Here is a 15,411-nt window from a genome sequence, read left to right as displayed (position 1 = left end):
TTTAAAAATTAGTTTATTCTATGTTGAAAACTCGTATTGTTAGCTTGTACTTCTTCAAACATATGGGAAGTACATTATCTCTCACCCTACGTAAAAAGTGGATCCATCCTTCACGATCAACCAATTGAAATAAATGACATATTTCAGTTGCTAGTAGCCTTGATGACCAATCGTAATGTGTGTTTCTTGTGATGATTAATCTTTGCGCACGCTCAGATTGAAGAAATTCCAACCAGAAGGATGAAAATAGGCAGCGATACGATTACAACTCAACAAACTTCAGCGGAGTCTTGCCCAGAAAGCTTTGATCGCGGTGTTTTTAGTCTAAATAGCGTATTTCAATGAACACTTTGCCTTCCAGATAATTGCCCCTGGATCGCGCGCTTACACAAAGTGTTCGTCTCCGAACTGTCGCAGTGGAGGAGCCGGTGACAGGAACTAATTATCTTGGAAAATCGATCACATTCATCTGACAGAAGCTCTGTAATTTAATTTTCAACATTAAGAACTCGGGTTTTTTTTAAGAGTGTCAACACAGTGAAGGCGTTTTCTTTTATTATGGGAAAACAATGAACCGAACGTCGTTGTGTTTCTTCATCACAAAAGCTTATTCTTATGCCTGTGGCGAGTTGTTCACAACGGATGTAACTGGACGTGACATTTAGAAACTACATTTAACTTTGATAAATAATTTACTAGTGACTTGTTTACATCATTTGAGTGAAAATGGATGGCAGGGCCAAAAGTAAGAAGAGTATACGAGTGAAAATTATTAGCATGGGGAATGCAGAGGTGGGCAAGGTAAGTAAAAACATATACAGTTACATTGTCATGAACTCACTCATTGGTTAGCTTCACATTTATGTACGCTGTAATCTATCCTGTGTTATGTGAAACAGTAGCGATGGAAAACAGCTGTTGCAGGGTTAGGATGGGGATATTTTCAACTGATACGGTAGGTAAAGTACCTTATAGCTATAGTAAAATTGTAAAGTTTAGAGTTCCTCTTTCCAGACCAACAAATATTTTTGCCAAAAAAATAAATTGACAAAAATATTAAAGTTAAACCTGCCAGAGCACCAACTGTGGAAACTAGCAAATAGTGAGAATCACAAGTAGTAACACTGAACCCATGAGGAGGGATGGCCCTCACTGGACTTTTTGGAACAGAAGTGTTTACAGTTTATATACTTTGAAGAACTATCCAGTATAAAATAAAGATTATTACTATAAGTAGTAGTATCTTGTAATGGTAACTTTTGTTTCAATAACATAGAGTGTGGATGAAAAATGTAGGTTTTGGTGATTTCAAAAATATACATGTATACAGTATAGTTACTAAATGATATATAGTCATTTGACAAGTCTCTCAAGGAATCCGGATGCATGAGAAGAGCAGTAAAATTTGTAGTTTGACATTGTGTCCTCATGTACAATAGAAACATGAGAAACTGCAGCTGTTCTACAAGATAAAAAAGTTAACTCCAAGGTCTATGACTGCACCAACGATAATAGAGTCCCATATCATCAGAAGTCAAGGACCTAATGATACCAATAAGGATAACAAATCATACTTCTGTCTGATTGTATATTTTTGGTCTGACTACTATTAGTACTATTTATAATAGTACCCCATTAAACAGCTGTCCTGTCAGAATTTATTTCATTTATGGTGGGACTGGAGTTTCAGACTTACCAGTCTATGGTTCAATCCTGGGTCATCTGCCTTAGTGTTATCTTATCAATGAAGCCATCATCAGGATTACATAGGATCATTCATTCATTCTAGACCAATCAGTTTTCATACCTAGATATTAATTCTATTATCCAAACTGGGCCCTTTGGCATTTTTTTTTTGTTGGAGCCACACAAGCATTGTCAACTACTCTAGACTCAAGTTATAGTATATTGTAACTGTCAGGTCTTCAGTAATTTGGTAATTGTATTTTTTTTTCTTCTTCATATTTTATGTTTCAGAGCTGTATAATCAAGAGATATTGTGAGAAGAGATTTGTCAGCAAGTATCTGGCAACTATTGGAATTGATTATGGAGTAACAAAGTAAGACAATCAATGAAAAAATACTGAAAGTGTGTACAGAAATGTATCTGGAATTTTTAATGACAATCAGACTTTATGTGTTGGCCCATAAACATTCAGTGCAGGACTGTGCATCACCTAAATGTCTATGGTAAACTTCACTTTGGTGTTAGCCCATAGACATCCACATAATTATGTATGGTAAATTTGACTTTAGTGTTAGCCCATAGAAATCCACTTAAATTCAATTGTCTATGGTAAACTGCACTTTGGTGTTAGCCTATAGACATCCACATAATTGTCTATATTAAATTTGACTTTGGTGTTAGCCCATGAGAGACATCCACAGAATTATCTATAAATTTGACTTTGTGCATTAATAGAGATATACATTCCTAAGTGTTATGCCATTACACAAGTATTGGTCAGTAAATTGTTAGTAGTCAATCTTTATTATTATCATTATTATTATGAACTATTTGTTTTAATTTCTCCACAGAGTTCCAATCAAAGACAAAGATGTAAAAATTAATATCTTTGATATGGCAGGACACCCAATATTTTTTGAGGTAAGCTTTGACACACAAATTTTGATCCTAATTTGAACTAAACTGGGCTTTTTAGAATGTTTTTACTGTAAAGCCAAATAATAAAAAAATATGTGGTTCCGATAACACCAAATTTCAAAGTAGGGTGGATAGGATTTTTAAAAAATTTAAAAAAATGTTTTTGTGTTTTTAAAAACTTTTTTGGTCTGGTTCAGATGTTGTTTATCCAGAGCCCTTCCATATGGTCTTTGCATTACGAGTCACACGAGGCGATGACATCTTCAAATCTCACTATTTCTTATGCGACTTCGCAAATTTTTTCGATTTTTCAATAATTTTTTCGTAAAAAAATTTAGGATAGGAAGTAAAGAACTAGGTTGGGTCAGGTTATACTGGAACTATACAATTTTTTTTTTTGCATATCCAAACAATTTTTTTTGCCTAATCAGGTAACCCTTTTCATTATTTTTGACCTTCTGACTTTCTCCATAGGTACGTAATGAATTTTACAAAGACAGCCAAGGTGCAATATTAGTATATGATGTTTGTGAAAGAAGTAGTTTTGATGCTTTAGAAGACTGGTTATCTGAAATGAAACAAATGGTTGGTGATCCTACTGAAATGGACAAAGTTGTCTTCTGTGTGTGTGCCAACAAGGTAAGTCTACTTCTTCTATCTCACCTTTATAACTTACATGTATATACCAGTAATTACTTGCACCAGTTTACACGCATACTGCTGTTGAAGTACGGTCGCAGAGAACACTGCCAATACTCATGCAAATACCCCAAGAATGCCACACTTAAACTCAACTTGTCATGTTTAACCATAGACCCTGTGGAGGGTCTATGGTTTAACGGAACTGTAAATGATTTTTCTTTCATTTTGCATTTTACATAACAGACAAAGTAGAGTTTCATTACATCATGTCGCTCCACCATCACTGGCATGTGCTATGAAAGGGATTCACTGATGTGTGAGGGTGCCCTGTCACAGCGTACCTTACAAACTATGTTTTCTTTCATTTATATCTGTAGACTGACAGACGGAGTATCAGAGTAGTAGATGATGTAGAAGGAAGATTATGGGCTGACAGTAAAGGCTTCCATTATTTTGAAACATCAGCTCAAACTGGTGAAGGTATTCCTGATATGTTCCAGGTACATAGACACTTGCAATTTTCAGTTTATATGAACAACTACTTTCCTCTTAGACTGTCGACAGTCTACTTTCCTCTATGTGTAAATCCTTAATGATGGAAACTTTTATCAAAGTTACTCAATGATACCACAGGTTTCTCCAAAATTTTGTAAAATGAAGGGGTGGCCTGATTTACATATTAATTTGCATATCATTAGTAGCATATTTTTCAGATATTAAACATTTGACAATGAAAAATGTGTTTTGAATATCAGAAAGGCTTAAAATCAATTAAATTCCTATTTCAGTAATGATTCATTAAACAAATTAGAAAACACAATTTAATGTATAAAAATGAATTCTTTCATTTCAACAATTTCAAACTTTGATAATAGCATAACAAAAATAGAGGGGTGGTGCCACAAACAGAGGAGGTTGTCCATGAAAACAGAGGGGTGGTACACACCTTTCAAAAAACCCTCATGGAGAACACTGATATGATACCAGTACTGGAGGGCTAACTATCCTTTCCCTATCTTGCTATTTGTACAAATTTCTTCTAAATCTGATATTACACCTCTGTTTTTTTTTGTTATTTGTACTTTAAGCAATATTTACATGTCTACTAAATGCAGTGGTGTGTAATCAGTGTTTATGTAATCATTTGTGTATAGTCTGAACAATGGTATTGTTGCAGTGAGTTTAAACAAACCCCGGAGATCAATGCCAAGACAGATACTAGGGAAATCTCAACTCATATCTTGTTTATCCATCCTATATTATTTGGACATTTGCTATCTTCTAAAGTTCTATGAAGGAGGATATTCAGAAAAATGAATTTAAAAATGTCATGACATTGAAAGAACCAATATATGTAGTTCCATTTCAGGCTTCATATCATAGCAGTACACTAGAATTATATGATGCTGTGATATGCTAGTCACAAATTGTCCATAAATTTGGAAAAAAACTTTATATTAAAAAATCAGATTGCCAATTTCTTCAGAACCTAAATGACAAATATATTTTTTTGTAGGGACTTTGCACACACAGTGTTCCTTATCACAAAATTTCTATTTCAAAGCATTTTCAGTCTTTGAAAATTTTGTTTCCCAGGTACATACATTATGTGTGTATATTTGTCAGAAGACTTTGTGAGAAAATGTATCTTTACTTTGCCCACAGTTCCTCTATCACTGTGCTTTGCTCTAAACAAACCATGTTGAAATGTTTCTGAGTACATGTAGTTGTATAAAGAAAAACTTGGTGTACACTTATTATATAAGTTGTCTTGTTTTCTATCATAGACATTGTTCACTGGTGTGGTAAAAGCCTTTGAGAATGGAGGCAAAGCTGAAAGAATAACAACAACATTAGGATACACAAAGGAACAAGTAGAAGCAGTACAAAGGTTGAAGAGTAGTAGAGATAACTATGAAAGATTAGGTCTTCAGCCAGGGGCATCCAAGTAAGTGTACATGTAGTCATTTTCCTCTCCACTGCCAATGTCAAGTAATATCTTGCGTTATTTTTGTCAGATGGTTGTACAAGTCATGTGTTCCCCATTTATGTGTATTTGAGTTGAAACACTTCACACAATTTTCTTATTCTGTAAGATACATTGTGTCGTTCTGCCCTCACTGGCCTCCATGTGAGAGGGGTTAACCGAGTGTGTGAGGGCGCACCATCATGGCATACTGTACAGACTATCAATTTTCTATGCTGGATATGTTCATAACTATGTAATTTTGAGTCGTGTATACTTTCTATAATTAGCTATTTCTCATTGAATCTTCACAAAGTAAATATGTTCCCCACTTCGGTATCCACTTGAGTCTTTTCAAGTAGGAAGCCATGATAAAATTGTTTTATGAATTAAGAATCCAAAGTAAATATCCAATCCTCATCCATATGGCCACCTTAAGAAATACAAGAAGTGTAAATTTGATCACAGACGTGACATGGTAACTTAAAGTAAGATCATCCTATAACTTATGTTATCTCACTGTCTTTTCTATTTATTTTACTCTGCAGGGATGATGTCAATAAAGCATACAAAAAGCTGGCAGTTTTACTTCATCCAGATAAAAATGTCGCACCAGGCAGTGAAGAAGCATTTAAGATATTAGTCAATGCAAGGACAGAGCTTCTGAAGCGCAGATAATGTAAACTACACAATACAGCTGAACTCTGCTGAAATAACTGTAAAGTGTGTAGTATGTAAATTAGCTAATTTGCATAAATTTCACTGGTATACATGAATCTGCATATGTTTCAATAATTAATACAAAGTTTGATGTATGTAATGTAGCTGATTAACAGTGATTTGTATCATATGAAAAAAAGCAAATTTGCATAAAGTATAGGGAAATCTGATATGTGTTATTTAGCTGATTTGCAGAGTATGCAAAGTAGCTCATTTACATAAACATGGAGTTTATATCAAATTATTTTGGAATGCCAGAAAGTTGTAAATACACTATGGTGCTGCAAAATGACATCGTTTGACATGTTATGGAGGTTAGGGGTACATAATCACTTTGCCCAATATAGAACTAGGGCCACCACCCAGAAGGTTACAGAGGCTAAGGACTACATTTGAGTAGCCAGACTTCATATAATCAGATCTGATGTGATATCTCTGACCAGATCTAACACCAATCTTCAGAGTTATGTTTTTGTGATATCTTAGTTATTATACCCAGCTACAAATAATGGGATGTGTGTCAACATTGCTGCAAAGTGGCATAATGGGTTTCAACAAAGTTACTCCGGTCTAAATAAATCTGGCAACTTACTGCAAAGATGTAGGATATTCTCATGATTCATACAGTGTGTAGTACATTAAAAAATAGGGGACTTTACACTTTTGTTGGATTAGTATTTGGAGCATGGAATCTTAACACAGAACAATTCAATTTATGTTTACCAAAACAAAGGGCTCTCAACCACTGTTATGCTGATGTTGGTATTTGTCCATGTGGTAGTCTGTGAGTGCGCCCTCTACAGTCAGTATTTGCTTGGATCATGCAGATGCTATTAATTGGTGATAGCAGTATAGCATTGAATCGGTTCTTCTCTATTGCTCATCAAATGAATGAAAGAACAGCTCTCTGTAAAGTTAGCAATAAAATTTACATTTAGAATTGTTGTAATTTTGTTACCAAGATGTTATACAGTGGGTGACCAAACCCGTAATTGTTACAAAGTTTTGCATGATACATTAACAAAAATATGATATCACATTATTTTAATCCTTCTATCAATTTTACTACTTTATTGATGTGATCACTCAAGGTATTCATTTTCTGATATTTACATGATTATACTTCCTTCAATACAGCTTTGAAGATTTAGATTTGCTGTTTTCCTTTTTTTGAACCAAATGTTTTATCTTTTCCTTTGTTTTTGAACAAATTTTGCACATTATGGAAACAAGAAAACTGGGAAATGTCTTTTATGATTCTGTTCCCTGTTGATAACAGACTGTAACTTGTAACATTCATTCTGACTTCCAACATCATTTCTCTGTTAATTCACAGAATAATATCCATCCAATAACTTTACAACTTTTTTTTTGCAGTAAATAACATCTATTTTATATAACATTGGCTGATTTCAACCAGCTGTTTTTGTATTTCATGTTGTTATCTTTCTTTTGTCATCAATTTTGTAAAAACAACAACTTTGTTTGTAAATATGTAAAGTAAATATATAGTTGAAACATGTGTTTCCAGGCTTTCATTTATCACAGTTTAGTTGAAAAAATATTTCCAAGTTTTCAAATGTCAGAACAGAATTTCGGGTTGGAATGCTGAGACTATCACAGGGTAGTAGAATTGAAACTGGTACAGTTTCACTGTTTGTACTCTCAGCAGTAAATATATCATAGTTGTAGAATCACGATGTGTGAATGGTTAATGTGGCCGGCTTGGAATCTGCAGGTTACAGGTGTGAACCCTGTTGCTGCCTTTTATTTCTGAATGTCCTTGGGCAAGATTTGAACCACGATTGTGCCCCAGTCAACCCAGTTGTATAATTGGGAACTGGTAGGATAGAGGTTGCAATGTGAATGCTTTCATCCTATGCACTTATAGAGACTTATGTATTTTATGCTCCCTAGGGAGTTGAGGAAGTATAAAGGGCCATTGTGCTGCCATTGATCTGTGCCAGGGGTAATAATTGTGTTTCCACCTTGAGCTCTCAGGAGAAAAGGCACATTTGCATTGTTATTATTATTAAAAGAGCACAATAGAATATATTGTTCATGGTTCCAAGACTAGATAGTACAATATAGTTACTTTTGGAATGGTAAATTGGAAATGAATGTAAGCATGATCAAGGTCCGTAGTAGACGGATGGAAACGTCTCATTTGTTTCCAATTTACCATTCCAAAAGTAACTATGTTGTACTGTTCAATATTGGTAATATTATAGAATGTTTAGTTGATCTTTTTTTATCCTATCTCAAATGTACATCAGTTTAGTATTAATCTCACTGTCTAGGAAATAAGGCATAGCCTGTGGAAAGTAAAACAGAAATCCCAAGTTTTAACTGTTTCTTTCTGTAAAGATTTGTAAAGAGTTGATAAGTTGAAAGGTAACAAACTGTAGATTTGCATGACTATTTTCAATTTTATACAGTTCAGTATGCATGTCATGTACTGGTTTCACAACACATGTCACATGTGTGTTACATAATGCTTGGGGTGGGGCTGGGAGAGGGTAGTTCTGTGTATTCATGGGTTACCCTAGGTAGCATGAATGTAGCTTTGTATTTCAGTAACACAGTGGTCATATGATCTGTCTAGGAAGTCAGGATGTGAATTTCAATATGTCAGGGTTGTCATATTATCTTTCTAAGTATACCTTAATTCTAACATTCTTGATCCATTGCCAGTTGTAAAGCATTTAAGAAAATTTAAATTAAATTTAAATTAAATTTGCTGTTGCTTTTTATCTGATACTGCAATTTCAGTGTGAAATAAATTCAGACTATTTCAAATATTCAACGTTTTGTGTATAGAGTTTATTAATGTGAATGAGTGGTTGCCTGTATTTCTTTACTCAACAAGTGTAAGGATACTGTAGTTGGTGTCAAAATAAGCTGTTTTTCGTCTCGCTGCAAATCTCACGAGATCTCGCGTGAGCCATTGCATTCATAGCAACCACACATGAGGGTGGTCAAGCTGAAAATGTCAAACGCTTAGCAACACTGTTGTCTTCAAAATCATCGACCCACGATCATGTTTGACAACCGTTGTTGCTAGATATATTTGCATAAATGCCAAGATCTGCAACAAGATATAAAATCCCTTATTGGAAACACTGCGGTTATATCCAGGCTGAAAGGGTTTTATCATATACCTTACATTAAACTGGCACGGAAACATAATTTAACTCACGTAAACCAAATAAATTGATAATGAAACATAATTAAAGGCACGAAATTGTAACGATACCATGACTGAGAACAAATCTCCGCCAGATCAGTGAGTGAATGCCGGGATATCACTTGCAGTATTTGTCAAAATGTGACAGGCCAGATACATTGCATGACTTTTATTTACATTACATTACATTGGAAGCAATACTTGGTATATGCTAAGTATGACAGAAGACTTTATAGTGAATAATGGCCATTTCTATCAGTTTCTTTAATATCAGAGAATTATATACTTGTGTGAAATATATTCATAGTTTTAACTTTTGATTCCAGTTCAGCAGAAATAATTTTGAAAGACTAATTATGTTTGCTAAGGCAATATACAAAATACCAAAACTTCACAGAAACCGCAATTATTCATTTTACTATACATGACAATGAGTCATCTCTTGGCTGTGAGCTAGCTCAGCAACGTCACTCCGCTCGGTACTTCACTTCATTGAAAAGTATGGTGCGCCCTCTGTAGGTAGTGGCACTCTGGATTCCTGTTGTTTTGTATGTAGTTATTACATTCGTAATTATTCTTTCACACTAAATATTCGATAGTAGCCCACCAGCCGTAATAAATCTCTAATTTCTATTTGTTTTAGTTAGTTCATTTTCTTAACTAGATTTTCGTAAAAGTTATATTAACGTCAACTTTCGTTCTTTGTTGTGTGAGTTTGAATGTCATCACTACAAAAGCAACCTTATCTCGATCTCAACATTTAACTCAAACGCGATCCTGTAACTACACGCAGCGGTACACAGCCAGAGACCAACTGGAAGTTGTATTTGTGTTTGGGGTGCAAGGAAATTCCTTGAAACGAAACCAAACAACAGACCGATATATGCAAGGAAGGAAGTCATATCAGCTTTAAACTGATATCCATCAGTGATACACATCCCTAGGAATAACACATTGTGGACCGAACTTGTCGGACAAGAGTCGCAACTATCGCGGGACATAATCTCGTCGCGTTTCGGGACACAACCTGTCACTTCAGATGAAACAAGTTGCGTAGTCACTTCCATCAGTTTTTTTGCCCCACAATTATAAAAGGTTAACGTTCCCCTGTGTTGGAAAACAATATAGCAGAGAACCATATCTGAACAGGGCGAACGTTGTTGGAAAGTCGACTTGTGACTCTACTCTTTCGCTGTGTCGATGCTCCGTCTAGTCACAATGTTTTGTGACGTAAGGCTATCGAGGACTAAATCCGAAAAATACTTCTGCAGATTATTCAAGTTCTTTTGGGATTTCAGATTTCTTCAAGTTATTCTTCTTTTGCTATATGTAATCCCAGCCGGTAGGTATATTCTACTTTTATTAATATCACATTATAGTGTGTACCATAACACTGTAAAATAGTGGATCGCAGTGTGAAGTGGAATGATTTCACAACATGACGGGTGGCTTAGTGAGAGGGGGGTCACACAGGGCTTACATAGTACATATCGTATGACAGTGTAAGAACTGTGATTTACCACGACGTGCTGACGTGTCCATCCATGGAAATCTGGGTGGTGAAAACGCACAAATTTTGCAGATACTCGCATTTACAAACCAGAACCAGAATCCCAATGAATCGGTGATAACTGTATGACATCCATGAATTGTGCTACCTATATGAAAACAACATATCAAGTATTTTTAACGTGCTATAATTGTCTTCCAATGTATTATATTACATACTGGTAGGCTAGTGTCTTAAATATTGGTGTATCTCCAGTATTAACTCTAACATACATTGACAACAGTGTTTTGTCTAAGTAAGACATATGAGTATATAATTATTACCCCTCAGGTCATTACATACCCCTAGACAGATCTGTTTACATGTGTACATTATATGATTAGGGTCTTCAGGAGTATCTGCTTATAATGTATGCCATCACTGCATTAGTTGTGATATAACTCTATGCCCACAGTCCAACTTGTTATTTTTAATACAAAAAATGTCAAAATGTAAAGGACTATGGTTACCACTTAAGAAATAAAAAGTAAAACAAAAAATGTTGAGTCACACAAAATAAAATATAAAAAATGAATAAAAAAATGTTGTAAATAAAAACAAAGCTACAGTTATTGCAGCTAATTGCATTATTGTTATCTTGATAAGGATTACATAGATTAGATTTGAACCAACTCTTTCTATAGCTCTGGGGAAACAATTGGTTTTCACACCTAGATTTGAATCCTAATCTGACATGGGCCTTTAAACTATGTTTTTGCTAATGTTTAGGAACCACAGCAAGAGAAAAAGGGAAATCAACATGGTAAAACTATTTGATGGGGAACCTTGGTTTTATATGATGTAAACAATTGAAGGAATTCAAGTAGATTTTACCTTCTTACTGTCCTTTGAAAATTCAAAAACTGTTACATGTGGCAGACTACAAGTGAACTTGAAGTTCAAGTTTACAGTCATTTTAATTCAAATAAACAGTACCTAGAGGTGTAACTATGGCACATTCTTTGTGATTTTTATGGAAACCATTTTGTATGTAATTTATATAATGAGGTTCTTTGGCCATCTAAATTAAATTATGTGGGTGATACTTCCATGATTAAATTAAGTAGATAAATGTTCAGTTATCTCAGTAGGTGGGCTGAGGACTTTTTTTTATGTACAAATGTATCAAAAACAGCTTTGGAGGAGATTTCTGGTATGTTAGTATGGGAATTAAAATTAAATACTAAAACACTTTAGTTTTTAGCACTCCAATAAGTATACTATAGGTGATAATCCTCTCATGATGTACACACAAATTCACACAATTAACATACATATTACATGTATTTATATTTAAGAATAACATTTTTCAAATGTAATTCTTAATATAATAATAATAAAGGATTTTTTGACGGCTTAGTAGAATTTTCATTATTAATATAGAGAAGATGTGAAATACAAATGTATACTGAAATTCTTACCATTTCAGTATACATTTAATTGTACTCATCATTCATACCATTTTACTTCATATTTGGTAAATATACTAAACTCATAATATACACTGTATCTTGTCGATGAAATTTGCTGGTTTCCTGTTACCTTAAATGAATTGGTTTTACAAATTCATTGTAACTTGATGGTACACGCAAGCTATGGCTGGATGGTACTTTTCTCTCAAGACTAATGGGTCTGAGTTTTATTTTTATCCATACATGATACTTAGTATACTGATACTGTATACAACTGAACACCTGTGCAATCATTATCACTGCAGTGCATATGTTTGTCACAATGGATTAACTGACTAAGTTATTAATAGCAGAATAAATTTCAATTTCATGTTTTAGCATGTTTAAATTAACCAGCTTTTCTCTTTTAAATGCTCATTCACCCTTTTCTAGAATACTGTTCCCTGTCAGGGCTCTAATTAAGCCGTGGTTTGGGGCATACAGAGGTTAACATTGTACATGTAGCTAGACTACCAAATGTATGTGTTGATAGTCTGTTAGTGCAATGAATATCGATGAAACAAATTGTAGTTGAAAAAAATCACCAGGCTAACTCTGACTACAGAACTACATGTATGGCAAGTTTAAAAAAAAAAAATTTGTTCCCGATAACATGACTTCAGGAAATACAATGTCGGGTAGGTTGGTCAGAATTATATTTATTTTACTCTAAATATTTGAAAATTACTTCAACCCCAAGATAAGATACTCGTCAGTCACAATATTTCCTTGAGGGTTTGATGAGGTGTAAAAGAAGGAAATGAAGACAATTATGAGTTAATTAGACAAACATGTTATGCAGACTGTACTGTTATAGTGTAAAAAAGACCTGGTTTCTCTCTGGAATGCGATTTAAAAAAAAAGTGACCACAGATAAGCAAAAGTATAAAGGTGTACATCAAAATAGAAGTAAATTGTTGCCAGGCTACCTTTTGTGGTTTGGCCTGCAAAAAAAGTTTAGGGTCATGGGCTTAAATTAGTGTCGATTGGGTTATCAGAAACACACTTATTTTTATTGGCAAAAACCATAGAAGTTAACCCCATGCTGTCTGCTCAGAAGGCTTTCGCCTTGAGCTTCACTGCATTGAAATGGGCTGAATACAAATACATCATTAACATAAACTTGGATAGTGTTTGATTTTTATACATGTTACTATTCGTGGAACTTTGGACTATGGACTGTTGAACATATGATTTTTTTTTTACGTTTGATCGGCTCATAGGCTTTTAGCCTTCAAAGCTGTACATAATATGAATATGAATATGAATATGAAATATGCAGGTCAGTCATTCACCTTTACACCCCTATACTTTGTGAATGTATACTAGGGAACAATATCTCAAAAACAATAGAATGAGTCTATTGTTTTATTGTCATTTCTGACATTGTATTGTCTGCTTGATGAAAGCAAATTCTAAGGGTCACATAATTTATAACAATGAACATTATTTTACATATCAAACAATCACGCGGATTTTAACATGCCATAGCTTGTAACTGTAGATTCACAGTGGTCAGATTGCCTGCAGAACAATACATGAAATTATGATGACTGTAGTCACTAAGTCTGCTGCAAACAGGCAGACAGCAAGTATGTAAATGTGCATGTTATAACATAGCGATGAATGAATGGTGCATGTATGTAGGAATAGTCATGCTCCATTTACACCATACATGATGTATAATAAAATAAGGAAGAGTACATGTTCACCTCTAACTAAGGGTTCTAACTACCTGCTGGGTAATATTTATTAACTTACCATCATTACAATGTATGTACATGTACCATAGAGATAGTATTATTTATTGTGAAAATCGAGGACCTTTTTTTAGGAGTGTTATACATACTGAGTTTACTACTGACTAGACTACAAGGTGTATTATTACAATGAATGGGGAGGGGCTCAACCTTGAGATGCTCTGAATAAAGTACAATACTTTATTAGAGTGGGGGAGGTGGATGTTACATACATGATGTATATTTAGTACTATACAATGTAGCAATGGCTTCTTACTACAAAAAAAATGTAGAGTTAAACTAAGGAGGTTGGTTAACACACTCTGATAGTGATATGCTCCAGTAACAATAGTACTTCCTGGCTAATAAAACAATTTGTATTGATAATCTTGTAGTCTGTTGTTAGCCCAGAGATATGACTACATGTATCTGGCTTGACAATGCTGTTAAGCCTGAATAGGCTAGACTCCAAACAGGGCAGAGCTTGAAGTTAACAGTAATCTAGGGACTACTGAACAAAGTATTTAGACAACCATATTATAAGGTGGTACATATAGTCTGTTAGACCAGTAAAAATTGTAGCTGAAACAGTTCACTTGGTTAAATCTACATGTAACTACTGTACTGTTCCAAATCTTGAAGTATTGCATGAAGCTCTGCAAATCAAATAGCTAAATCTCTGTACCAATACCTTGTAAACAACACAATTTGTTAACCAGAATAATGCTATATAAATTAATCCCTGGCATTATATATACATTTCCTTTTAGCAATGTGGATTTTAATGGCATTTGCGTTTGCATATTGCTCAAAGAAATGTCAATACATAATTCAGTGTCTATTGAGTGAAAGTGACAGGCTTACTTGCTGATGTCTCTTGATGAAGAATCGTTGATAAAAATCACACCATGCATACACAGGAAATGAAATCCATAATTTGTCGGTACTGACTGATTATGAATCATATTCAAAAAACCTATCACATCAGCAATTATGACACAGACATATTTTTTTTTTCATTTGACCGTATTGTTTGTTTTATTTTAAAGTCACAGAACCTCTGTGTGTTTTATTGAAATATGTATCTTCTGGTAACATTATTTGCTCAGTGTGAGAAAAAACAAAAAAATCAACATCAAGAGTGAAATGAACACGACAGGTGTCCTTGAAATGAATATATAATTACATATGTATGGATGTAAAGAACTGATTAGCATAACTAATACAATAAATAATGGTATTAATAATTAGGGACATTATTGTAATAGTGCAGCTGACGACCTAATTTACATGTAATATCCCAGTCTCTAATTTAAAGATAAAATATGGAATATGAATTAGATACAAAAAAAAACAACATGTGTGAAGATGAAATTTTCAATCCCCCTCCTGATGAAAAAGATGGTGTTCCTGAAAGCCCATACTTTGAACAAATATAAAATGAAAATGTAGACATTGTTGAAATGGGTATATACATGTAGATTGACCTTGTAGATAGCAAGAATACTATTACTACATACACCTATATTGTGTGAGGACTCTTGTTTTCAGT

General features: G+C 34.1%; 2 protein-coding genes across 2 annotated transcripts in view; both read left to right on the top strand.

Moving 5' to 3' along the window:
* The first annotated feature begins 244 nt into the window (after positions 1–244).
* On the top strand, positions 245–8,425 carry LOC144444539 (dnaJ homolog subfamily C member 27-like). The gene is made up of 7 exons (XM_078133987.1): positions 245–801; positions 1,978–2,060; positions 2,539–2,608; positions 3,080–3,244; positions 3,625–3,747; positions 5,035–5,195; positions 5,762–8,425. Exons 1-7 carry the CDS (start codon positions 727–729, stop codon positions 5,889–5,891), a joined length of 807 nt encoding a protein of 268 aa, XP_077990113.1. The 5' UTR covers positions 245–726; the 3' UTR covers positions 5,892–8,425.
* Positions 8,426–10,338: 1,913 nt separating this feature from the next.
* Positions 10,339–15,411, top strand: part of LOC144444193 (uncharacterized) — a 30,494-nt gene continuing 25,421 nt past the window's right edge. Inside the window, exon 1 of the mRNA XM_078133610.1 lies at positions 10,339–10,462. Coding sequence (XP_077989736.1) covers positions 10,339–10,462 — 124 coding nt within the window. The remainder of the gene's footprint in view (positions 10,463–15,411) is intronic.

The sequence above is a fragment of the Glandiceps talaboti genome, chromosome 13, assembly GCF_964340395.1.
Source record: "Glandiceps talaboti chromosome 13, keGlaTala1.1, whole genome shotgun sequence".
Classification (NCBI taxonomy): Eukaryota; Metazoa; Hemichordata; class Enteropneusta; family Spengelidae; genus Glandiceps; species Glandiceps talaboti.
This window is presented reverse-complemented; position numbering and strand designations above follow the sequence as displayed.